The following is a 27,206-nucleotide window of genomic DNA, read 5'->3' on the forward strand; positions in this document are numbered from 1 at the left end:
TTTTAAAAACAAATTGCATGCCTTTTAGATGAGTTACAGATATTAACAGTGCAATGTGTACTGAAAATATATAAAATCGATACGTTAATATCTTTTAATAATGCAGTAACTGCAGATGGAATGGAATTAAACATTTTTTTAATTAGTTAAACGTTTAATTTATAATGGTTTGCGCTGCTTTGTGCGAATAAATCATGTCTTTATCCAACCTGAATGTAATGTTATCTAAGGCGCTGTTAACATGTCAGTTCCCGTCAGTGCTCGAGCAATCAGCGCGTCTGCAGTTACGAAAACAGAGACGACAGCCAATCAGAATCCTGACCGGCTTCTAATACCCCGCCCCCCGGAATCCATTGTAGCCAATCGGCTTTATGTGTAGGCTTTATTTTTTCTGCTTACACCAGTTGTCACAAACATTGTGGAGTCAATGTCAAGCTACCGGCCGTTGGTGTGTGCAAAACGTCCAGAGGAGTTTTTAATCACCGGTAATACAGAAAGGTAATCTTTAATAACATTTTTAGAGTCAGTAGCTCATGATGTATATTTATTGTTATCAGTATTAGCTCATGTGTCCAGTGACAGCATCACCAGGTAGGATGCTAAGGGAAATAAGCTAACGTTGCCTCCGAGTCTAGTTCCTGCTGTACTCTTATAATTACTCCTAACCGAGCCAAGCATTTTCTTTAGCTAGTAGCGAGGCTATAAATTAAACTGATACGCTAAAACAGCGTAATGTCATTGTTTTATTACTTTACATGTGTTTTAATAAGTTCCCACCTGCTGAAATGATTCTATCTTATTCGATTACTTCTCTATTTGTAGTTTGTATGCCGTGAGAAGATGTATCCGTACATTAGCTTGCCAGATTACCCGATAAATCCATAATAATATGCAGTATGAATTACCTGCTAATGTTTTCCTGTTGTAGGCGAAGCTCTGAAACAGGAAATAGAAATACAGCGTTGAATTTAATGGTAAACACAGAGGTTCAAACGTTAACACCTGCACTGACATCTGCAAACAAACAAATGCATCACATTAGGTATATTTGCAAAGGAAATTTGTCCTTCTAACCTGGCACTGACCCAGAGACTGACTGTTTGCTACAACTACCAGCTAGAGACCATATCTGGAAACACTAGCAAAGCAAAAGTGAATATCTTGGAGGGAAACAGGTAAGCTGTTTGGATCAGGGGGATTTCAGGATAAAGCAGGGGATTGTCTGTCTTGAGCAGATCACGGCAGGTACAGAAGATAACCTTTGCTCACAACAACGCACCGAAAGCCATTTGGATGTCTCTCATGCAGGAGGTTTAAGTTTCGTGTGCATATTTTTTTTTTGTCAAACTGAGTGAAATGGAAAAGAAAGCTGTTCTCTGTGAGGATTGACCTCAACAGTTTTCAGTCACAGATGTGACCTCTGCAGAGGAAAGATCAGGTTTAGTTTCACACTACTGTCCTCGCTAATGATATCTAACATCAGAAAACACAGATAGAATTATGAGCAAATCAAGATTTAGATCTTTGTGGATAATTACACAAGCAAGAAAAGAAGACACACAAGCAACGTCCCTCTTGTTGCTTAATAGGAAAGTTGCCAATAAGGCCATCTTTAGACCTGCTATTAACCTAGTATTATCTTTAAGTGTGTGCGTTCACACCTGGCATTAAAATGTGTCTCCGCATGTGTCTCGGACCCCGACTTAAGATCCAACACAGTTTTGCGCTTTGTATGCAAGTAAACATCCACATCATTTTAGGTGCAGTGGAACATTTTAACAGGTGCTGTCTCTAACGGATCGATACCTACCGCTGTAGCAGAACCATGAACAGCGCTGGTTGTTTTGTTTCCATCATGACATGGCGATGTGTTGGAAGCTATGGAACATAATAAGCTGTGGAATATCTCTTGGTCTCTGACAGTGTCTCTGACATGGAAAATTATTATTTAGGCTGTTTGTTTGTCTCAGCCTCTGATGGGAGTTACTTTAGAGACCAGCACAATCCTCAGATCATAACTCAAACCCTTGAGAAATCTCCAGTAATAAAGGTCAATAAAAACACTGGTCATTATTGAGAAAATATGTAACTCAACTCTTCTACTTTACATGTATATCAACATGATCTCATGGCTAATTAACCATGTTTTCTATGACGGTTCAGCACATAGCCTATATTAAATAGTTTACATGTGTTTATTATTAACTTAATTAACAGCCAAAAGGGAAAAATGTTTTCTACTCAGACAATCGGACAGTCCTTTAAAATAGCAGTTGTATGTTTTTTTTTGTTCTGAATGAATGAGGCAAGAACTGGCTCATGCAAGTGGACGTCAGTTGAATATGTGGTCTGTGAGTGTGGCAAGGATGCATTGTGTGTTCACACTACTGAAGGAAAGTGGTCACAACTGGCACAGTACTTAAAGCAGGCCACTTTGGATAACTCAGGGCACACAGGGCTTTACATTCATATGGAAGTTTATGTGAGTTTAGTGCCTGTGTATCTGACTTAATCCTCCCCTGAAATGTACTTTTTCTTTGCCTGTATATAGTGAAACACCCGAACACTGACACGGAGACAAAGCGTGATAGAAAATCTGTGATAGAAGTTGAAGATTTCTCTTACAGGAAGTTTCTCCAGCAATTTCACATTTATTTTTATTTTTTTGCCACATCTTTGTCTTTTCCAGGATCACATGATGGCCAGGTAGCTGCTGTGAGCGATGGGGTTTTTCAGACAGCTTTTCCTCCTGTTGTGGAAGAACATCACATACCGCAGGAGAAACAAGGTGTCCCTTTTATTACCTCCCAGACATAAGAACAGTAGTCTGTTTGGAAACATGTAGTAAGAAACATGTTAAATGCATAAATTGATGTTACAACTGCATAGCACTAATAATTATATTCATATAACTATTCCACCACGTTAAAACTTTCATTCAAAACTTTTTATTGTTGTTAGTTACACTGAAAGCCTTAGTTCTAGTCGCTGGTCAGTGTCAGTCATTGATTACTTGATGCACCGTTACCACTGACCATGTTCTCCTCTTGTGCAGATCCAGCTGGTTATCGAGCTCCTCTGGCCGCTCTTCCTCTTTGTCATCCTCATCTCTGTTCGTCACTCACACCCTCCTTACAAACAGAGCCAATGTGAGTGATATTACGTAACCTGTGCCTTTTCACACATGCACACACACACACGCACAGTTATAGGTCCGAAGAACAGCCTTGTGCCAACCTGCTAAAGAGGATTAGCTCATTGAGAGTGATTCTTGTGCCACACACACACACTTATTTTCCTATCCTGCTGTGTTCTTGAAGCACTGCATTGGCATAAGGTGATAAAACATGATAGGTTAACATGAGAACACACAACACGCTGTGGGCCAGATGTGTCTTTATGCTCTGAGCCTCATAAAGCTACCGTATTTGGTGTGTGTGTGTTCTGTGTGGTCTTTCATGTTTTTGTCTTCTTTAGGTCTGTCTTGCATTTAAAGGCAGCTTACAGTGGTTGAGGATAAAAACTAAAAACTCATCAGTTGTTCAAAAAACAGCAGCTTAGATTATGCTAGAATTATCACAGTATTTCAGGTCACTCACACAGTGATTTCATTGTTTCGTCTCTCAGGGTAATCTCCAGGTACCGAACTGTTTCTCTTTGTTTTTCTTGTAGGTCACTTTCCAAACAAAGCCTTGCCGTCGGCAGGTACCCTGCCCTGGATTCAGGGCATTATCTGCAACATCAACAACCCCTGCTTCCACAGCCCGACACAGGGGGAGACACCAGGACAAGCTGGCAACTTTGACAACTCCATGTAGGTAGAAACGCGGTCAGCTGTCTGGAGAGGTGGATTTCATAGGATAAGCATTTCTTACAGGAAACGGCACTAATTGTGATGAACATCGAAATTGTTAGTAGGAGCATATTTTGGAAATAAAAGTGTATCGTGACCCTGTTACCACTGACTCTTGCTGTGCTCATTAAATCCTGAAGCTGTGGAGCATACTACAAAGCTGTGATACTTAACAACTATTTTGTCAGCTGCTTTGAAGTTGAGACCAAATAAAACTCAGAACACAGCAGAAACACCATACCGATGCATCCTCAGATTCTAGCCTATTAGCAATACTGTTTCATGACTTTACATGAGCGTAACTTCAAGGCATAGTCTGATGTGTTGGGAAATATATTCTTGCCAAGAAAGAAATCCGAAGATCAATACCACCGTTATATCTGTTAGCTAAATGTGATGTGAAGTGCTCGGCAGCTTAGCTTAGCGTAGAGACAGGGAAAATAGGTATCCTGGCTTTGTCTGAAGGTAACAAAATCTACACACCAGGACCTCTGAAGTTCATTAACTTTAAATTGAAATTTCACGTCTCTTTGGTGTGAAAGTGAACTTGAAACTTAACAAATCCTCTCATTTTTCTTTTCTTTCCAGACTCTCTCGTCTTCTCGTGGACATCCAGAGTGTTCTGTCCTACAGTGGAAACCGGAGCTTCTCCGGATTTCAGGACCTGATGGGGAGCGTCCAGAAGTTGGGAGAAAACCGAGGACCTTGGCCAAGTACGATAACATGTTTGAATATTCTCTGCTCTGAAGTAACACTATAGTTTATGAACGAGTCTGGTCATGGTTGCACACGGCGCAAACACAAAATAGATATGAGCCTATGTATACGTACTGAATAAAAGACTTTTGGGTTTGCTTCCCAGGAAAAATAATAAATTATGTATGTGCTGAAACAGAATACAGCCCTGGCGTTTGTCAGAGAAGTTGTAGTGAGGTTTGAACGAGGTCACTGTGTGGTGGAGGACAGGAAGTCAAGACGACAACAATGTTGGAATCAGACAATACAACACAAAGTGCAATTTTCATTGACGACGACTTAATTTCTCACCCAGCTGAACTTTTCGGAATCACACAATGTTAGTTTAATTTTATTTTCTCTCATATGCTATTTATCAAACACAACAGGTAATAGAGAAAGATCATTTTCAAGTATAACACAAAAGAGCATAGATATTGTTTTAATCTAGTGGTGTTCCCAGTATGAGCTGGACTGGACGGTTACATTAGTAGGCAGCAGCTGATCTGTATGATCTGTGCCTGCATCTGAACAGGCACAGAGTGTGTTACTCCTGTTGTGAAAGCCTCGTCTGTTTAACTCCTCCCTGTTGTGGACATATTGAGTTACACGCCCGACAAACAAAGGCATGAATGGAAGCAGTCTGTTTGTTTGCAGTCCTTTTTCTGCAACAAACCCCACATTAATATCCTCTGGCGCTCAAAATCCTAACCTACAGATAAAATTTAGTGTTTTAAAACTTTACCTTCTCCTCTTAATTGAATAGAAATTTTATTTGAGTAGGATTTTTCTGTTGTGTACCTGTGTGGGAGGAAGCCATGGCTTTAATATTCTACTAAAGGAGAAAGGCTTTCTTGCTTAACAAGTTTCATTTGATAATCGCCCAAGAAATATGAGGAAGTTAATGTGATGAAGCCTTTAACTGTGGTTTGTATGAATAGTTTTCCGTGTTCAGTTGAGTCAAACATGCTGGCTCTTTAAGAAACCTAGTGCTAACCTGCCAAATAAAGGTCAGTGTCATGTTGAGACACTTGTCAGTTAATTGAACCAATATCTGCCTCTAGAGATGAGTTCAGCTTATCATGTCTGAATCATTGTACTGGATGCCATATATAATGTATAAAATACAACAAATTAACTGCATGCTGTATCATTCAAGCTTAAAATCTGTGCATTATTAGTGTCCCACAAAGCACAAACTAACCTGCACACAGCTTGTATGTTAAACCATCTGTTGTAGTTTTATTATCTGCACCTGACGCTACTCATTCCCTACGTTTCCCCTTTAGATCTCCCTCTAAAAGAATGTCTGAGAGCCGATGAGACGTTCTCCACCTTCCTCCTGACCAATGCCAGCCTGTCGCCTGCGACTATGAACCAGCTGCTCAACGCTCGTCTTACTTTTCAGGTCAGGCTCCAGTTTTAATCATTGTTTGTTGAACTTAATCAATATCTGCTTGTGTAGTGTATAATAATGACCCACCTAAACCCCAAGAATTTGGGTTCTGTTCTGACACGGGGTCTCCTCAGATGTAAAAGCAATGTTGCAATGTCTCTCAATTCAAAACTAAATAAGTGGAATTTATTGCAGTAAATCAGGGTCACTACTGTCTGGATTTACAAATAGTAGGATAAAGGGGTCCATCATTATTCCAGGCTTCACTGACTGGAGGACAGGTGCAGCTCAGGGACTTGGTGTGCAATGCGACCATGCTGGCACAGCTGCTGACGATGGATGGAGGAGAAGCCGCCGTGAATGATCTTCAGACTCAGCTGTGCGGCCAACCAGATGACGTCCTGCAGGAGGCTGAGCGCCTTTTACTGTCTCAGCTCGACATGACCAAGATTTTAACGGTAGGTATCAGCTCACCGTGGCTCTCTGCATGTTTGCTGTGACGTTCAGTTGCATCTGCATCTGATGAGCTTCAGTAAGTACCTTCAATTAAACGCTTTTTCTTTTCAGAGAGACCGCCTGACGATCAGCGCCGGAGACCTCATGGTGATTAGTCAAGCCGTCACTACAGTTTCCCAGGAGCTGACTGGCCTAATGGACGATGTAAGAACATGCGTTTTTTATTGTTCATTTATCTATGTCTCTGAGTTAAAGTTTACACTTTTTTATTTGTGTGCTTCAACATTATTTCCTATCATAAATTTGTTTCCTTGTATAATGTTTTTGTTATGCGTGACTGACTGCAATGCTTCTTCTCCATCTGTTCTATCCATTTCTGACATTTCTCTTCCCCCAAACCTTTTTACTCTCTTCCCTCAGTTCTCCTCCCTCTCCAGTTTTGTAGAGATGAGCGCGGCCCTTCGTCTTCTGTCCCCAGAAAACCGCACGGCGCTGCCCAGAGAAAGCTTCAGAGCTTTCACAAGAATCATGTGCGGTCACCGTGAGGTCGACGGCGAACGCATCCCGTCGCTCAACTGGTACGAAGACAATGACATCAAGTCTTTCTTGGGCAAAAATGGCACTGAGGACTTGGACCTGGACCCTGACAACAAGACGAGTAAGTGGATCAAAGTTTAAAATCAAAACATGACAAATACTCTCTTGTTTTCCTTTAACCGTTTTGTTATTCATCCTTGCAGCTCCATATTGTAAAAATTTAATCCGGGGTCTAGAGTCCAACCCTCTGTCTCGCATCGTGTGGCGAGGACTAAAACCTCTTTTCATCGGGAAACTGCTATACACACCAGACAGTCCTGTTGTGCAGAAAGTCATGAAAGAGGTACAACAAGCCTAAACACAGACTCGCTTGTCACTTGACCTGTTGTATAAGTTGAATCAAACCAGGATGCTCACTTTATATCCTTGAATAACTGTCACTAGATATCGTCAAGACTTATCACCTAGTCCTCTGTGTTATTGCTGAGCAATCTACTACAGTGGATAACATGCCTTATTGTCACAACAGAAACTGAGCCTTTAACTGATTCATACAGCCTTACATTTTTGATGCGAGTTGGTAGTACGCAGTTTGAAACATAGCTGATTTTTTTATGGTGGGTGTCAGTATAACAGAAGACAGCCATTACCTTGTTCCTTGTTTTCTAATGTCCCGGTAGCTTTCATGGAGAACTTGGAGATGGCATAACTTCATTGTACCGAGAACCACTTATTTTGAAACTGGACAGGCTTTTTAGACTAAAAGTTTAGTGTGTTTAAGCTAACTTTGAATTTCCTCTGCTGAAGGTCAACAAGACTTTTGAAGACCTGCAGATTCTCCAGGAGCTGAATGAAGCCTGGACGGAGGTTGGGCCGCGAATCAAGAACTACATGATGACCAGTGTGGAGATTAAGCTGCTGCAGGTCTGACTCACCAGCTGCTCTCTTGTTCTCCGCATGAGGGATTATTTAGACGCTAGAAATGCTTTAGTTCATTTACAGTACAGTTGTGTGTTTGTGAAACAGGATTTGTTGCGGCGTCCCGAGATTGCTGTACTGGTGAACTTGCGTTTAGAGAACACGCCTTGGACAGCCTCACGGATCGCACGCTTCCTGTCTACTCGCCCTCCCAACATCCCAAAGAGGCCCGGATCACCTCCTAACTGGCTGGACGTCTACAACGACGTCAACCGCACCATCACCACTCTCGCACAAGTCACTGAGGTTCTCTTCCTAAGTGTATATGAATGAAGTGAACTGTGAATCTTGAAACTCAACATGTGTGTCAAGGAATGCCTATAGTTTACTGTTTGAATTCCAGCTTATCTTCCTTGTTTGCCGTCTGTGTCTTTTACCTTTCCTGTCCTCTCTTGCAGTGTTTCTCGCTTAACAAACTGGAGGGACTGAAGACTGAGGGTCAGCTGGTTGACAGAGCGCTGGAACTACTGGAGAAAAGGGAGTTCTGGGCAGGTGTGGTTTTCCTGCTGCCCAACATCTCCTCGCCTGAGCTGCCACCACACGTCAACTACAAGATTCGCATGGACATCGATGATGTGACTCGAACCAACAAGCTCAAGGACAAGTACTGATGATTTCCCAGAAAGCTTACAGCCTTCTTCTCTGTTAGAGTTATAGATATTCTATATGGATTGTAAAGAAAGCCTTTGTTTTATATGACGATACATTTTCCTGGACAGACTGCTCCTTGTTTAGCTTTTCTTTGAGAGATTAAACAAACTATATTGAGACACAAACTAATCTCATGAGCTGGGAGATACTATACGATAAATACAGAGATATTTGTTTTATCATTTTGTTGAAAGGATGACCTAAATAAATATCAGATCTGTGTTTTAAAGTTATTTGACTATTTTTTTCTTCAGGTTCTGGGATCCAGGTCCAGCTGCCGACCCGTTCAGTGACATGCGCTACATTTGGGGTGGCTTCGTCTACGTTCAGGACCTGGTGGAAAGAGCTGTGAGCCGCGTGCTAACTGGAGTCCAACAGAGTACCGGCATCTACATCCAGCAGATGCCCTACCCCTGTTATGTGGATGATGTGTGAGTGACTAGTGACGATAGTTATAAATGAAGTTTGTTGTCGTAAACTTCACACAGGGAACAAACCAATATGGCCCCCAGCTAATCATCTTATGCAGTCACTCAAACATGATTACAAATTGGTGTAGAGGCTCATGATTGGTAGATTTATTGTCTCCATAACTTTCAGCTACTCTAAAACATGTTTTAACAACTTACTGCAGTTGTCACAGCCTTTTAACATTTATTATTAAAGGTATTTAGTACTAAAATGTCCAGCCCTAAAGCACCCTTGTACCTCTCCTGGTTGATGCGGTGCCTTATAAACTGAGGTTATAGACAGCCTGCAACCTTTGCTGCATGTCATTAGACCTCTCTCTCACCATTACTTCCTGTCTCTCTTCAGTGTTACCTATCCAATAAAGGCCCCAGGTACACAAACAGCTACTAATAAACATAAAGACAAAGCCTAAACAACTCAAAAACCCAACTAAACAGATTTGAAATCATATATTCGATTTGATTCGTGTTTAAAACCTGCTTTCATATCCGTCCGCTACCTCTTTATTTTGCATCATCACATAGATTCCACTTCTGTTTACATTTCCAACAGTTTTCTTCGAGTGCTGAACCGCTCTCTGCCTCTCTTCATGACGCTGGCCTGGATCTACTCGGTGGCCATGATCATCAAAGGTGTGGTGTACGAGAAGGAGGCGAGGCTGAAGGAAACCATGAGGATTATGGGTCTGGGAACAGGAACGCTGTGGCTCAGCTGGTTCATCAGCAGCATAGTTCCTTTCCTGGTCTCCGCGGGGCTCCTTATTGCTCTGCTCAAGGCAAGATGATCACGCACTCTGCACAAAGCATAAACAAGAACAAATGCTAGACTACAACACAGTAGGCATGAACCAGAAACAAGAAAGAAAATGAGAATATTAGTACAAATCTTAAGAATTATTCGTCTGTATTTTTCCAAGTAATGGAAGAACAGATCTTAAAATGGAAAATATGTATATGTTAAGATGTTCTATAGCTTCTTGACATTTGTAAGACTCTCTACTGATGTTCCTCCTCTCTCTTTTTTTCCAGTGGGGTGACATCTTGCCATACAGCAACCCGACCGTTATCTTCTTTTTCCTCACTGCCTTTGCCACTGCCACAATCATACAGTGTTTCCTAATCAGTACCTTCTTCTCCAAGGCCAACCTGGCTGCCGCCTGTGGGGGGCTCATCTACTTCAGCCTCTACCTGCCCTACGTACTCTGTGTCGCCTGGAGAGACCACCTCAACACCACACACCGAGTCTTAGCTGTGAGTGAAACAATTATGGGTCCAATTGAAATGTTAAAATTTAAAATAAACCAAACTCATGAAAGTCTGTAAAATATTTACCGGCATATTATGTTTGTTGCTTTCAGAGTTTCCTGTCTCCCGTGGCTTTTGGCTTTGGCTGTGAGTATTTCTCCCAGTATGAGGAGCAAGGCGTGGGCATCCAGTGGCACAACCTGCACTCCAGCCCGGTGGAAGGAGACACATACAGTTTCACTACCTCTATAACTATGCTCTATGTGGACGCCTTCATCTACGCCATCGCAGCCTGGTACATCGAAGCAGTGTTTCCCGGTATGAAACTTGTAGTCTTTGTCTGCACTTTGTTGTAGTTTTGGTGGTGCATTTCACCAAAACATTTTTGTCACTGGCATTTCAGTGACAGTGAGATATTATCCCTTTGTGGAAAACATCTCAAACGAAGAATGCAGTGTGGCCAGAAAAAAACACGAGTTAAACTGGTTCTTTCATTAACATAGAAAAAACCCTTCTGTGCTGTTTCTGTGTTTTTTCATCACCAGGTGATTATGGGATTCCCAGGCCCTGGTACTTCATCTTTCAGATAAACTACTGGGGCGGAGTTCCTCTTGAGGCAGGCATGCCGATCCCGCCTGCACCCACAGAGCAGGATGAAGGTACAAGATACTGCTGCTCATCAGGAGCTGATTGTCTTTCTCTTCTTCAGAAACTGTTGTAAATAATTGTCCTTTAATAATGCATGACTTAAAGCCTTGATATAATTAAAATTAAAAGTGATATAGATAGAAATTCAACTCCTGTACAGTGGTACAGACCGAAACCGCTTTTATGCCAAACTATAAACATGTTTATTTCTGCTGTAAAGTTGGACTTTTTAACTTGGGAGTCTTCGTGATTGACTCACGTTTGTAGTGGCTATTGAGAAAGTTTGACTGGCACTTTTATAATCATTAAACCATTAACTTCATATCTGTGGCAGTAAAGTAGTGACTCTAAACTAATTTAGTACAAAGTTTAAGAAAACAACTAGTTTAAACCCATCAAGACTTCCCATTGTTCTGTTGACGGGTGTGTCTGATGTCTACTACCAGGATCCACATTTTGGATTGAAAAACGATTGCAGATCTTTGTCATCCAATCAATGATAATTTTAACTGAATGTTTAGCCATCATTCAGTCCCAGTATATTTATAGATTTTAAATATCTGTTTTGGCCTGTAATTAGATCAAATTGAACCAGAACCCAGTAATCTGATCCTTGGCGTGAACATCAGAAATTTGGTGAAAATCTACAAGAAGGGAGGAAAGCTAGCCGTCAACCATCTGAACCTGAAGTTCTACGAGGGGCAGATCACCTCCTTCCTCGGCCACAACGGAGCCGGCAAAACCACCACCATGTAAGAGCCCCATGTTAAAAGAGGTTAATTGTCAGGATTGATGAGTTCCGTGTTTTATGTTGACAGATTGGATGAGATTTTTTTATTTCTCTTATGATTCTCAGATCTGTCCTAACTGGCCTGTTCCCACCCACCTCTGGGACTGTGTACATCAAGGGGATGGACATCCGCTATGACATGGACATCATCAGAAGGACGCTGGGAGTTTGTCCACAGCACAATGTCCTGTTTGACATGTAAGGCTCATCGAACAACTCCCATATATATAGTCGCTTAAGAAGTCACTCATTGCACTCATTGCACACTTTATTGTGTCGAACACTTTATGTGAATAATTCTTCCAATGTATTTATAGAAAGATTTCACAAATCTGAAGCTTAAAAACTAAAGTATCCAGCATCACAGTGCAATGCAAAACGGACCCAGAAGCAGGACACAGATCCAGTGACTCAGAGACAAAAGAAAGACATAAGGAAGGGAAAACACCTGAAACACAAGGAATAGGAGCAAAAACATGGGTCTTCAACGTTTTCCAGGCAAGGACTCCCAAACTGATGGAGAGATGGAGCGGGGCAGTACCTGCGCGGACCCCCTGTTTCGAACCTCAGACATCCTTTACACAGATACCACCTAAACCAACATTGCAGCAACTATACATAATTCAGGCCTTTATGATTGAGTAGGTAGAAGGAAGTAACTGTGAGTTTCAAACTCAGTGGAGTTCGCAGATCTCATTTAAGAGAACAAGATTCTCTTATCTGATCAGCCACTAAACTATGTGGGCAGAAACTATGCAGTGTATCATGGTGCCAGTATTATGCTGGCTGCTATCAGACAGAGATCTAAAACATACAGTCAAGAAAAGAGTGTTTTTTTTGACAAGTCTCTGACTCTCTTTGGGTGGCCCAGCCAAAACCCAGACTTAAACACCACAGAACACCGGCTGAAGAGCTGATGTATTTAAAGGAATACATTCGTATTAAGCAGGATTTCGTATTCTCACTCTCTCAGACTAACAGTGGAGGAGCACGTGTGGTTTTACGGCTGTTTGAAGGGTTTGTCCGAAGATGAGGTCAAGGCTGAGCTGGACACTTTGCTCGAAGACGTCGGCCTCCTGCACAAACGGCATGAGCAGACCAAAAATCTCTCTGGTAAAGTCACTTGTTCAACTTGACTGTCTAAAACTTTATGCATGTGAAGAGGTCAGGTTCGTTGTCAAACTTGAAACCTTGCCTCTGTCTGTCTTTCAGGTGGCATGCAGAGGAAGTTGTCTGTGGCGATAGCATTTGTTGGCGGCTCGAAGGTGGTGGTACTGGACGAACCTACTGCTGGCGTCGACCCTTACTCCCGCAGAGGGATCTGGGACCTGCTGCTCAAATACCGCAAAGGTGTTTTTTTAATTGGGGGATGTCAGGAAAGCACTTTTTTTAAAGGGCCACAAGCCAAAAGACAAATTGCTAAAATACTGTGTTGTACATCAAAAGGCATATCATCCTCAACAGCCAAAAGTATGCTGCTTCATGGTTGACAACTTCACTTCAGTTTAAATATTTCATGATTTTCCCTGATCCACATTCCTATAAAACCTACGTATCATTTCTATTTAAGAAATGTAGAAAAGCCTCCCACTTACACCTGACAGCTGACCAGCATAAGACCTACAAAATGTACAAATGGCAAGTAAGGGACACACTCAACATGTGTGTTTTTTCCGTCTTTCTCCATCAGACCGGACCATCATCCTGTCCACACACTACATGGATGAGGCTGAGCTGTTAGGAGACCGGATCGCCATCATCTCTCAGGGAAAGCTGTGCTGCTGCGGCTCACCACTCTTCCTGAAGTCCCGCCTGGGGTCTGGTTACTACCTCACCGTGGTGAAGAGAGAAGGAATAGACACGAGCACTCCTAGTAGTTCCAGTATCTGCACCAGCACCAGCATCAGCACCAACAAGCTGCCCCCTCTTGCCAAGGTTGGCTTTTGTCACAGATATTAACACCTAGAAAGGGTTTCATTTGCTTTAAGTATTGACAAAGCATCAGTTGAATTGTTGTTATTTAAGAAATTCAGCGTGTTCCTCTGACTTTTCTCAAAAGCACATTAAAGGAAAGTACTTTTAAAAGTTAAAACATTAAACACAGAAACTAGCACGGGAACTTTGTTATTGTTAAAAGTTGCAGACTCTGCTCTTCTTTTTTTCAGGACAGTGAGTCATCCCTAAGTGAAGACACTGGATTGGGAAGTGAGGATAGCAGCTCATGTGAGTATTTGACAGCCGTAAAACCTCCTCATTGAGCTAAGGTGGTTTTGATGTATTTACAATTCCGAAGGAACCGTTCTAACGCCAAACTTATCATCTTCTCCATGGCAGACATGGCGGCTTTGCTCTCCCTGGTGCAGCACCACATCCATGGTGCAAGGCTGGTGGAGGAGTCAAGACGCGAAGCGGTGATCAACCTGCCTCTGACGGCTGCCAAGGACAGCAGCCTCGCCGTCTTCCTGTCTGAACTGGATCGCAGGCTGCCCGAGCTGGGCATCAGCAGCTACGGCCTGTCAGACAGCACGCTGGAGGAGGTGAGATAAAAAAATATGAGACTCCAGCTATTTGTATGTGACGGAGGTCTTAAGGACCCTAAATGTAATGTAGACACTATAAAAACACCAAGACATTTAGAAGCAAATTGACATTTCTAATCATTTTGTGTCTGCACTTTAAATCTATTAACTGACTGTGGACATGTAAGTGTAAAATGTAATGTCCAAAACCAGATGCACTGTTTTCGGCTTACAATCCCAGTCAGTTTAAGTGCTGTAAAGCTTTCCCAGTAGAGGTTGCTCTAGAAATATATCAACTCAGTCTAGCTGCTGCAGGTGGCAGAGAAGGCTTCACATTATCAGCCCGCATGGCCCTGATACACTATCCCACTAACTTTGCCCTGTTTTAGTGTTTGTGTGCTCACTGTTTCATAATAGTGAGGCTTTAGTCATCCCACCTGTGTGATTTATAGTTGGTCACCAGGTCTTATCAGGAAGGCTGGATATTTGTGGAGCAGCCATGCTCATAATAGGCTTAACGTTAGCATTAGATTAGCACTGATAGTAGACTTATAGAGCCTGGTAAGTTAACTCGGTGTGATTTAGCCACTCACTCTGTGCTCTTGTGACCTCTGTATAAAGCTGCTGGAGTCTCCCTCACTGCCATCTGCCGTCTGCAGCTTTAGCTGTTAGGACATTAAGACAATTGCTCTGTTTGAGCTTAAAGCTGCATCGATTAAGAGGTTTTATTATTTACTCTTCATACACCATGTTTCCAATTCAGAGTTGGACCTTTACCTCCTTTCCACCTTATTTTAAAGTGTACATAGATGTGTTTGTAAGTAGGGGCTCAATATTTTTTAATGATTGTTCTGGTTTAGATCTTCCTGCGGGTAGCGGATGAAACTGGCGTCGACGCTGAACCAGCTGAGCTGCAGGCTGAGTCCCCCAACCACCAGCAGCCACCAGGGCAGAGTTCGGACCCTGTTGAAGAACCCGAGACAGGTATGTTCATACATAGGTAGACTATGAAGATACAGAGATTTGTGAACCATACAGCCAGTCTTCTGTTTCGTCTCCCATTGTGACTGTTTGTTTCCATAATGCTGCCAGGAAGGAAAAGGCTTCACAAACAAGGTAAATTAGATTGAAAGATTAGATTCACCGTATTTGGAAAATGTATTATCCCTAGAAATTTTAAATCCACGATCTATATGCCTTCAGCGTTTCTACCTGGAAATGTGACAAAAAAAGAGCCCTCCACTAAATTCATTGAGGACTGAGCCACCCCACATGACAGCTAGTAGTAGTAAAATAGACATTAATTGTCCGCTGTTATATCAAGTGGCTCGGATCTGAGAACAGTCTCCATCATATCATACCGTATCCATGTCTAATTAATTATTTATCATCCAAAATATACCAGTGCAAGTTTTCACTCTGCGTTTATCCTGCTTGCAGAACCTCAGGAGACAGACCTGCTGAGTGGAGATGGCCGAGGTGGGGTGCCTCTGACCGGCTGGTGGCTGACGTGGCAGCAACTGAGAGCTCTCTTCATCAAACGCTGGCTTTACGCTCGAAGGAGCCGCAGGGGATTCTTTGCTCAGGTTAGACAGCTATCATCTGTCAGCGGAGCTTTATGGACCATATTGTCACATAAATTTTGTTGAGTAATAATAAATCATTGGACTCTTTGCTGACTTTGAAATGAGCTATTGGTCAGTGGGCAGTGCTCGAGAAATCTGTGTCATCTCCTCAAGTCCATCTTCTGTCAACCTAAACCATGATTTCTGCTCCAGATTGTTCTGCCTGCTGTGTTCGTGCTGGTCGCCCTGCTCTTCAGTCTCATTGTTCCACCATTTGGGAAGTATCCCGCCCTGGAGTTGCAGCCCTGGATGTACGGAGAACAGTACACCTTCTTCAGGTAGGAGTCCATGTACATTTCTTACGTCATGAATTAGTCAAGACTGCTTCATTATAGATAAAATCTCACCTCACCTTACATCTTAATAGCAATGATGCCCCTGGTAACCCCGCCATGGAGAACCTGCTGGAAGCTCTGCTGGACCAGCCAGGTTTTGGTACCAAGTGCATGGAGCAAGAGAAGGAAGACAACAGCACGTAAGACGATCCCTGTGAATATAAGACTTTGTCTTAGTGGCATGAGTGAAGATAGAGGGACTGAATCATCAGGATCTTAAAAGTAGTGGAAATGAAAAAACGACAACATATTAGCCCGTCACACTTGCATTTGGAAGAACTACAGCATCCATTCTGCTTATATATATATGTATGGCTTCTTTAGTTAGAACCTTTTCCTTGGTCCTTCACAAAGAGTCTTTATTAGCATTCAGTAGAAATGGCATCAACTATAAGTAAATTTATGGATTTGGAGGAGTCTGTTCACTTTTGAAACACTTTCTTTGCTTTAATCCACTCATATAATTAATTCCAAAGATTGGGGCAACTGTTCCACAATTAAACAGGATCTATGCCTGCAGGTGTGATGGAGAGTATGGTGGCCTGTTCATGAGGCCACAGATTTCCTACTCCACCTGGCAGATGTTCAACAAAGGCAACTGGAGCAGAGGCAGACCCTCGCCTGAATGTCAGTGCAGCACAGAAGACGTGAGACGGATGCTTCCAGAGTGCCCGCAAGGCGCTGGTGGGCTGCCGCCTCCGCAGGTCAGTGCGTCAGATCAGCACCGAGAGCTCAGTGATGAATAATCGGACTACAGCGTCAAAGATTAGCAGTGGATTTATCTAAAGACAGAGCATAACCTGAAGCATTATAACATTCTTTCATTAAATCTGGGCTCATTTATTGAAGCACAAAGGCGAAACATGCTGCTGCATGTGTCTGTACTCAGTTTGGGCGCACATCTTGTGAGAACTGTCTCACTTTGTGTTTTGTCAGATTAAGAGGCCGACTGGAGACATCCTCCAAAATCTGACGAGCTATAACATCACTGATTACCTGGTGAAGACCTACTCTGAAATCCTCAAGAAAAGGTATTTCACTAACTCAATACAAAAGGTTGTTTTGTTTGTGGTGTTTGTTACCTTTGTTCTTTACTTTATATCTACAGTTTAAGTCGATTTTTAGACACAATAAAACGTAATTATTTATATGCATCCCAGTTAATCGACATAACCAAGAACTCTTCTCCCCCCTCTGTTGCACCAACAGCCTGAAAACCAAGAAGTGGGTGAACGAATTCAGGTAAACTGCTCAGTTACATTTTGAAGGAAAATATCTACTGGCCTGAAGTTTAATTTGCTAAATGATGCTTTTAGTATTTAGTTTTTTAAGTTTATTTTCTGTGTTGCAGATATGGAGGCTTCTCCCTCGGAGGCAACGCCACCCAGAGTCTATCTAATGCCCAACATCTCGAAGACTCAGTCATGGCTATCAGGACTCGTTACAGAGTCCAACAGGTACATTTAAGGTTTCAAGGTTGTTTAATAACAATAATGTCTTCTTTATGTTTCTTACTTAATATTTTGTTTTCCTTAATGTTCTTTCATCACAGAACAGTTCTCTGGATCATCTGCTGAACAGACTGCCGGAGGTTCTTGAAGGACTGAACAGTCAAAACAACATCAAGGTAAGTGGTTAGATGCAGATTTCAAGTTATGTTTGTTATGTTTCTACTTCTTGTGCAGACATTTCCATTAGAGTAATTGTCTTTCTCTGTCATACTCAGGTGTGGTATAATAACAAAGGCTGGCATGCCATGGTGTCTTTTGTCAACGTGATGAACAACGGCTTGCTGAGAGCGAGCCTGCCGCCGGGTCCAGAGAGGAGAAGACATGGCATCACCGCCTACAATCACCCACTCAACCTCACCAAGGAGCAACTCACAGAAATAGCCTTGTTAGTTTACTGCTCTGGAGATTTTGTGTGCATTTATTTTCTTGTTATTTTTCTTATAGTACATCTAATAACATCTGCCTCAAGAGACAAATTCATTTCAGTCAAGACTCTTGAAGTCTGATGAATCTTAGAAGGAGGTAGACTGATTTTAAAAAGCCATAGTTAAACGTTATCTTTCATACCAGTGGGCTGTGGAAACAGTAGATTTCTAGACGGTGGATAAAAAAGCTCACATAAACATATCCAAAAATATTAATGTCAGAAATTACCTCACGTTGTTTTGTGAGTAACATACATAGGTCCGCAACATACTGTATGTGTTATATATGCTAATACTTTTTCCTCTTCTTCTTCTTCTTTCAGGATGGCCACATCAGTGGATGTTCTGCTTTCCATCTGTGTGATCTTTGCCATGTCCTTTGTGCCGGCCAGTTTCGTCCTTTTTCTGATTGAGGAGCGAGTCAGCAAAGCCAAACACCTGCAGTTTGTGAGCGGGGTCAAACCAATCCTCTACTGGCTGGCCAACTTCGTCTGGGACATGGTCAGTGTTCAAGAAAAAATGGAAGAGACATTTTCCTTTCTGTATCTGCTGCACTGATGAAGAGATGGCACTTGTCCCAGTTCTCAAGATAACAAACAAACAGATAATAAATCTACATTAGACTATTTACATTTAAAAATAACAGTGGCTCAGATAAAACCATAGACTCTTTTCACTGATTGTTTTCTTGTCATTTTCTCAGTTGAACTACACCGTCCCGGCGACCATAGTGGTGCTGATCTTCATCTGTTTCCAGCAGCAGTCATACGTCTCTGAGACCAACCTGCCTGCTCTCATCCTGCTCCTCCTTCTCTATGGGTACGTTAAATCAGACCTCACTGACTTCTGTCACACTTCTAATGTCATCCCTCTGACCAGATTAGCGTGGGAACTTTCTGTTTACCCAAGACATTGTGAGCTTTCACTCACTTTCATTTCATCTTTTTGGTTCTCACAAACTGTAAGTATAACCAGTTGCATTATGATCTGCTACCAGATAATCTAATTATAATTTTTTTTAGATGGTCCATAACTCCTCTGATGTACCCAGCATCCTTTATTTTCACCGTTCCAAGTACAGCTTATGTTTTCCTGACCTCCATCAACCTCTTTATTGGAATCAACTGCAGCATCGCCACCTTCGTCCTGGAGCTGTTCGTAGATGAGGTACAAATTGAAATTATCCTCATGACCAGGAGAATTAAATTATTTCCTTAAATTAAAAAAATAGAGACATAGATTTAATCCACCCAGTAACTCTATATACCCCTCAATGATTTGTTGACCATTCTGTCTTTTCAGTATCTCAATGAGGTGAACAGGATCCTGAAGAAGGTGTTTTTAATTTTCCCTCATTTCTGCTTGGGACGAGGACTTATCGACATGGCTAAAAACCAGGCCATGGCAGACGCCTTCCAGAGACTGGGTAACTATATATCTGCGACGCAGATTGCAAAACCTGTGATTGGTCTGAAATGCATTTCCTCATTCTTGTCTCTCAGTGGACGGACAAGCATAGAAAATTCCACTTCCTTCTTCCTTATCCACCCTGCCTATTTTGATGTCTTCTCTCTTTTTTGTGGGATTTAAAAGTTAAACTAACTGTTGAAACAAACAAACAAACCAACATGAGCAATTCATTTCCAGTTGCCATAGTTTGAAGCTCACAGAGAAACTGACTAAACTTGTGCGCAAGTATAAATGCTTTGCCTGTTATGGCATAGGCTCTGTACTCAACTCAACTCAACTCAACTTTATTTATAAAGCCCTTTAAAACAGCTGTGGCTGACACAAAGTGCTATACATAAAATACAACCTAAAATATAAGACATCAAACATAGACAATACAAAAGCAATAAAAACAATATAAAAACAATAATAAATGATAAACAGTATTAAAATAATAATAAAACAGAACAGAAAACAGGGTCTCATGCTGTGTTAAAGGCCAAAGAATAAAAATGGGTCTTAAGATGTGTTTTGTACAGTACAGTATAGATCTGTAGCAGGAGTATGAATAAAGCTTTGCTGCCACCAGAGGTCAGTCAGCTCCAATGTTCAAGTCTAGATCTGAAGTAGGGAGAGCAGCTGGAGAAGGAGAGACACAGGGGAATGAAGGAAGGAACAAGGGTCATGAAAATGTACACACTAAGTTAGTATACGCCCCAGAGTGCAGGATGGGTCATCAATATCTTTAAATTTTTCAAAAATGCCTTTAAGTGTACCTCCAACACAAGTTTTTTTTGTCATTGTTTTTCCCAGATAGACAGGTGACACACTATACCGTATATTGACACTTAAATATCGAATTTGATTTCATTGGGACTTTAATGCTGCTCTTGTTGCTCTTTTTAGAAAAATTCTTTTCATTGCATGTTAGTCTGCTGCAGATACACTGGACTGAATGTTTATACAGTAAATATACAATATAAACATATCTATGTATGTGAAGAATGTCTTCGTGTCCTCCTGCAGGCACCAAACAGACCCTCGATCCTCTTGAGTGGAACTTTGTAGGGAAGAACTTGTTCGCGATGGCAGCTCAAGGTGTCTTCTTCTTCATCTTCACCGTACTCCTGCAGTACAAGTTTTTCATTCGCTTCAGGTATGGGAAAAAAAAAAAATCCTTTTTTTCATCCCAGAACTTCTCTACATAAATTGTTGATAATAAGTAATTAACACTGGGAGATGGTGTCTCTTTGTTCAGGCCGTGGTGGTCCGAGCCCGAGATCCCTCCGCTTGGTCCAGAGGATGAGGATGTTGCCAGGGAGAGAGAGAGGGTCAAAAGTGGCAAAGCTCAGTCAGACATCCTCACCATGATAGATCTGAGCAAGGTACAAACAGCAGACAAATGGAAAATGCGAAACTGTAACTGTTCATAACATTGTCCACATCCCTGATGCTATTAAGACTTTCAAACAACTTATTTAAATCTTATTTGTAAGAAGTATTTTTCTTAGGTTTCCACCCTGCCATCATGTTTGAAATTGGAAAAACTTGGCAAAAACAAAATGACAACAAAAAGACACTTCTGAAGTTTATAGACAGATACTCTATTTGCCCCTTCAAAATAAAAGCTTCCCTCTTCTTCTTCCATACATTGTGACTTTTGTACTTTTATACTGATATAGCCACTTGATTATAACACAGCCGGTACAAGAGTGTACATATGCACCAATGTGTTAGATATCTGAAACTTAACCCACACATTAATTTTGTTTGATCACGAGAGATTTCTTGCTATGACGACTCTTTTGTTGTTCAGGTTTATAAAGCAGGCCGAAAGCCAGCAGTAGATCGCCTTTGCCTTGGGATTCCCCGAAGTGAGGTGAGTAAGCTTGATAATGAACACATGTCAGTATGTTCACATATCAGTTGTATTTGTACAGGCAATATTTGGGTTCACTAAGAGTAATCTCAGCTCTCTTGTTGTCTGACAGTGATTGTTTCATAATATTCGTAGGTCACTGTTCCGAAACTGGCAGCGTTTATCCCTCGTGGTCGGTTGGTTTGTTTTGCTGGTGTGAACTTATCAATCGCACTCTGTTCAAAACAAATGAACCACTGGAAATGCTTTATTATTTTCAGATTTCCTGGAGGCGAATTTATTCTGCAGAATTGTGACCAGTCACAAAACTGGCTGTAGTCCGATTGCTTTGTCTCAGTTGCCCTGTGAACAGGATTACTTCCTGAATCAGAACCAACTATATGTATGAGACTAACGCCATTTATTGCTGACACTTCAGCTGTTGTTATTTTAGAGTGCTTCTACAGTCACTGCTTCACATATTTCAGTTACAACCACGGTAGCTTCAGCTGCTAAAAACATCTATGGCTTGTGCAGAATCCCAGCTGCTGCTTCCATCTGTCGTATTCACTGTATCGATATATTTGTAAGCGTTGTCATGTGTCTCCAGTGTTTTGGGCTTCTCGGGGTGAACGGAGCAGGGAAGACTTCTACATTTCGCATGCTGACTGGAGATACACCCATCACTCATGGAGAGGCCTTCCTGAACCAGTACAGGTACAAACGTCTCCACGTCTGCTCTGACGTCAACCTCTACACATTCTGTATTCACAAAAGTGCTGAAAATAACTGTGGTCCTTAGTGTGCAGACGGATATGGAGCGAGTCCACCAGCTGATGGGTTACTGTCCACAGTTTGACGCGATCAGTGACCTACTGACTGGTCGGGAACATCTGGAGCTGTATGCCCGTCTGCGGGGCGTGCAAGAGGAGTCTGTCGCCAAGGTAACTTAACATAAAAGAAAACCCTAAAGCTTAAATTAATGAAGGAAGATATGAAGTTTTTATTAAGCCATTTTGCTTCATCTAGCTAGCGTGTACAGTACTGTATTACAGTGTAATGAAATAAAGATTTGAATTTATCATTGTCTTCTGAAGATCTAGATTTGTTGATTCTGTCATTCTGTAGGTGGCGCAGTGGGGGGTGAAGAAGCTGGGGCTAACTCAGTATGCAGAGCAGGAGGCCGGAGGCTACAGCGGAGGCAACAAGAGGAAACTCTCCACAGCCATCTCCCTCATCGGAGCTCCACCTGTTATATTCCTGGTAAGGAATAAAAAATGTTCATGAAACAGGTCAAACGCAACCGCTAAACTGGATGGTCAACACCGAGGATGAACCTTTTAGAAATTAGGTATTTTACCATAACTTATATGTTATTCTTTTATTTCCTTTATGGTGTCAGGATGAGCCCACCACTGGCATGGACCCAAAAGCCAAAAGGTTTTTGTGGAACTGCATCCTCAGCGTCACCAAAGAGGGAAGAGCTGTCATACTCACGTCCCACAGGTAGGATGAGACTGTCACCGCTTCAAACAGCATAATGTTGAAATAATGGCGCATATGGAAGATGTTAGCATTTGATTTATACCATCAGGCCGGAGATCTGAAGAGCTGTTAAACACAGGCAATAAAACCTGGCCACTTGCGATCAGATTGCCAGATTGGACATTAATGCAAGCTCTGAAGGAGAGCTGTCATTTTATCCAGTGCTGAGAGAAGACAAAACTTCTTGTTGTTTCAGGATCACTGAAAACCATTCAGACTTCCATATTTACAGTGAAAGGCTTCTCTGATGTTAAAGTTAATGTGTTATTCTGTGTCTGTGTCTGCATAATCAGTATGGAAGAGTGTGAGGCTCTCTGCACCAGAATGGCAATCATGGTCAACGGCAGGTTTCAGTGTCTTGGATCTGTACAACACCTGAAACACAGGTAAACACGTGTTACACTTCTCCCTCGTTTAATGTCGGTTTGTTTTCTGTCTGCATTTAAATAATAAAGTGTTTAAGATTTATGTGCCAGTGTTGAAAATGTGGGGATTTTCAGTTCAGATTTATTTTTGCTGTACCAAATTGTAACATACTGTAAATTTTCTTAAACTAGGAAGGTCAAGACTTCACGGTATATTAGAGAGAAAAATCCAACAATTCCACTTTGTGCTGGACTGAAAACGTACTTTTAACGGGAACAAACTTGAGAACATTTCATCCTCCTCAGCTGGATCGCTGTCTGAATGAACAACAGGCTTTATGCGACATTGAAATCACGCTCTACTTCCTTATTTGTTAAGCTGTGCCTCCCCAGAGTGAAAAGGTCTGCAAAGGACTGTCTTTGTTCTCTTTTCTTTTGTGGGGAGTTTACTATTACAGAAAACCAACTGATTCAGTCAATGTCTCAGTGATTGAGACATGGGGAAATGGGAGAAATACTCAACAGGGCCTGTCAGCGCTTTCGCAGCAGCAGTCGGTTCAGCTGGAAATTTTTCAGCTGGAGAGTTACCAGGACATCCTGATAATAATAATAATAATAAAAAAAAAATACAAGAGTCCAAGCTGAGAAGTAGCAGATGTGATTTTTCAGCCACATAAAATTGACTTTGTATGCCTTTACCTCTGTGTTGCACAGTATATTGTATAAGCTAAATATTAGCTTCATTACTGTCATAATGTTCAGTTTATTTTGAAATCTTGTAATAAATGTGCTGATGCAATATGTGAATCTGGTGCTTGTGGATGTGTTTTAGTTGTGATCCTTTTCAATTACCTCCGTGTTGTGTAAAACTACCATTCTGGGTCTTAAATTTAGTTATTTTCCTTGTACATTTTTCAGGTTCGGTGACGGCTACACCATCATCATCCGTTTGGCGGACACTAAATCCGACCCGGACTCGTGCCCCGTCAGCGCCTACATCAAGAACTCTTTTCCCAACATCGAGCTGAAGGAGCGGCACCAGAACGTGCTGCAGTACCAGTTGCCCTCACAAGCCTGCTGTCTGGCTCGCGTCTTTGACGTGTTAGCCAACAACCAAGAGGAGCTGGGGATCAGTGACTTCTCTGTTTCACAGACCACGCTGGACCAGGTGAGAATGATCTGGGATAAAAGCATTCAAACCTTTCCACCACCATAACTAATAAAAGGCTGGAGCTATGGTCCTGAACTCATAAAGGAAAGCTGTTTTACATCAGATTTTTCTTATTTTGTGACCATTTTTAAGAAGTTAGTCCATGATTACGACACAGAGAGTCCTGAACACAAAATGCTTGGTGTTCAAGTGGTAACATCAGCCTTAAATTGTGCGAACATTGCTGCTAGGCAACTGTTGCCGTCTAGAAGCCCCAAGGCCAACAGCTTAGCAAGCTCATCAAAACTCCTGAACTCGAACCGTATCAAAGAACATGGTAAACACAGCCCCACTTGAAGACAGCATTAACTCATCAACAATGTTTGAGTTGTAGCTTAGTTAACTTGAGAAAGCAGCTACAAGCCACCACAGTTACTGACATTTCTATTGGATACATGAGCATATACGCTAAGATGTGTTAACAACAAGAATGCTAGGGATACCTGGATGTTATTACCTTGATGGGTGACCAGATTAATAAGAGATAATGAAGTTTATTAAAGAGTAAATCAATGTGACTTGGTTTTTGCAGGTGTTTGTCAGCTTCGCTAAGGAGCAGACTGACGACGACCGTCTCACAGATGTGGTCATCGGCAACGGGACCGTACAAGCAAACCAGCCCACCCAAATTAACCCTCCCACCATGCAACCACAACCACCAATCACACCTCCTCCGCAAAGCAAAACTCCACCAGTGCCTGGGACGTCATCTGACAGCCATCCAAAAGCAGCTAAACCAAAAAAGGCAAAGGCTGGCAAGGTCAAATCTAATGGAGAGAAAAGCAGCGATACGCCAATGAGCAGATTATCACAGCCAGAGGCCGGGGAGACGTCTCGGATGAGCCGCAGGGGCAGTAGCGAATCAGACAGCAGTGGCGGCGGTGTGCAGGGAGAATCCAGTAAATCTCACGGGTCCAAACACAGAGCGGAGAGCTCCAGCAAAGATCCCTCTGCACTCTTTATAGTTGGCACCAAATCTAAGGACAGTGCGCTGTGAAGTGGACTGGTGCTCAAGTGGACCAAAGACAGACAAAAGCTTTTTGTTACTTCCTGTTTTTTCATCTGAATGCAGCACAGTGTTTACAGCAACATGAAACAACTGAGCTCTTTAAAGAGGGGTGTACCCCTGCCTCTCGCCCGATGACAGCTGGGATAGGCTCCGGCAGACCCCCGCGACCCTTAACAGGAATAAGCGGGTACAGAAGATGAATGAATGAATGAAGTGTTACTGTCTGAGAAAAGAAGTCTCCCCTGAAGACAGGACCACTAGTTCTTCCTAATAATGGCTTTGGTGCCTTGTTCACCTGTTCACACATCTGTAGCTTTACCTCATTATATATACATCATGATAGATATATGTTGTGCTGTCTTTTCTTCCTGTATCATTTTTTTTATCTCCCCAAAGCTGTGGTGTTCCTCAGGGCTCAATCATTAGACCTCCAACAATGTCATCTTCATTTTGCACTTTAAAAAAGAAAATGCTGCAAACTCTTAAAACGGTAGCTAAACATGTGTTATATTAATTATTGAAATGACTTTATAGATCAGAAAGCATTTTTATCAGTATCTCTCTAGGAGGAGAAAATTCATACAGCAATTCAATTGTTGAATACCTCTTGAATAATTAAGGATGACATTTAAAATGTTTTGTAAATCCCTTCTTTGTTTCCTTTTCCTCTGTCAAAATGTGTTTTTCTTTTATTTTTTTTTATGATTATTGTTGGCAAACAGTGCCACTATATTAATGAAGAGTTCATTTGTTCATTTTCTCTTGTTTAAGTACAAAGTTCTATTTTGGTTTTCAACCTTTCAATGTGGTACGAGTAGGAATCAGAAATCCAAACTTTTTTGGTTCTTGGGAGTTCAGGAAACTTAAAGGACCAGTGTGTTGGATTTATTGCCATCTAGTGGTGAGGTTGCAGATTGCAACAAACTATATTTATCCCTCACTTCATCCTCCTTTTCCAACTATGTAGGACAACCTATCATGGCTACATAAAGCTAGAAAGGCGCTAAATCCTAAACTCTGTTTTTTTTTTTTACTGTAATCAGACTATTACATTAATATTTTTATTATAAATTGTAACACAAAATGCTCCAAATTAATTTAAAGAATAATATATGAAATGTTAAACAAACAAAGAACATTTTTATGTTGTTATTTTTATATTAAACTCTTTATTTATTTGTTTGGACTGCTGAATGTCCAAAGCAGGTTGATACTGCACTGTAATGCACTGTTACTATAGTATCTACTGTATATGCATGAGACAAACATGAAGCATTAGAAGTATTTATGTCAAAATGCAAACTGTTTTTAATAACGCTCTCTTTCATGTCTATCTCCACTGTGTTCTCTGAAAAAAAAAAAAAAAGATATCTAAATGAGAATTTTTAAATCATGTGTTGAAATGTGCAAATAATCAAAACGAAGCTGGATGTCTCTTGTTGGAATGAAAGTATGTATTAGTGAATGTATCGTTCTACTTGAACATGAATTTACCTGCTGTAAGATGTGCATTATATCCTGATCAAATATGCTAGTATAAGAAAAAAAAAAGTCTGTTGTGAATGTTTTTGTCTTAAAATAAAAAAATATTTGATT

The 27,206-nt window shown here is 41.5% G+C and overlaps 1 protein-coding gene across 1 annotated transcript; it reads left to right on the forward strand.

The window, feature by feature from the left end:
* The first annotated feature begins 372 nt into the window (after window positions 1-372).
* Window positions 373-27,206, forward strand: abca7 (ATP-binding cassette, sub-family A (ABC1), member 7). Its single transcript, XM_084549106.1, has 49 exons — window positions 373-498; window positions 2,690-2,788; window positions 3,056-3,149; window positions 3,673-3,814; window positions 4,442-4,566; window positions 5,878-5,996; window positions 6,245-6,442; window positions 6,552-6,644; window positions 6,861-7,098; window positions 7,181-7,320; window positions 7,785-7,901; window positions 8,004-8,201; window positions 8,354-8,559; window positions 8,861-9,037; window positions 9,630-9,852; window positions 10,106-10,327; window positions 10,435-10,639; window positions 10,867-10,980; window positions 11,550-11,721; window positions 11,826-11,957; window positions 12,733-12,872; window positions 12,972-13,109; window positions 13,450-13,694; window positions 13,925-13,982; window positions 14,094-14,296; window positions 15,139-15,262; window positions 15,719-15,864; window positions 16,057-16,181; window positions 16,271-16,378; window positions 16,759-16,942; window positions 17,175-17,269; window positions 17,448-17,480; window positions 17,590-17,695; window positions 17,791-17,865; window positions 17,965-18,134; window positions 18,498-18,675; window positions 18,878-18,993; window positions 19,197-19,341; window positions 19,477-19,600; window positions 20,650-20,779; window positions 20,882-21,008; window positions 21,440-21,502; window positions 22,092-22,198; window positions 22,284-22,425; window positions 22,610-22,744; window positions 22,884-22,987; window positions 23,320-23,412; window positions 24,310-24,559; window positions 25,134-27,206. The coding sequence occupies exons 2-49, from the start codon at window positions 2,723-2,725 to the stop codon at window positions 25,596-25,598; spliced, it is 7,110 nt and encodes a 2,369-aa protein (XP_084405232.1). The 5' UTR covers window positions 373-498; window positions 2,690-2,722; the 3' UTR covers window positions 25,599-27,206.

The sequence above is a fragment of the Chelon labrosus genome (assembly GCF_963514085.1).
Source record: "Chelon labrosus genome assembly, chromosome: 7".
Classification (NCBI taxonomy): domain Eukaryota; kingdom Metazoa; phylum Chordata; class Actinopteri; order Mugiliformes; family Mugilidae; genus Chelon; species Chelon labrosus.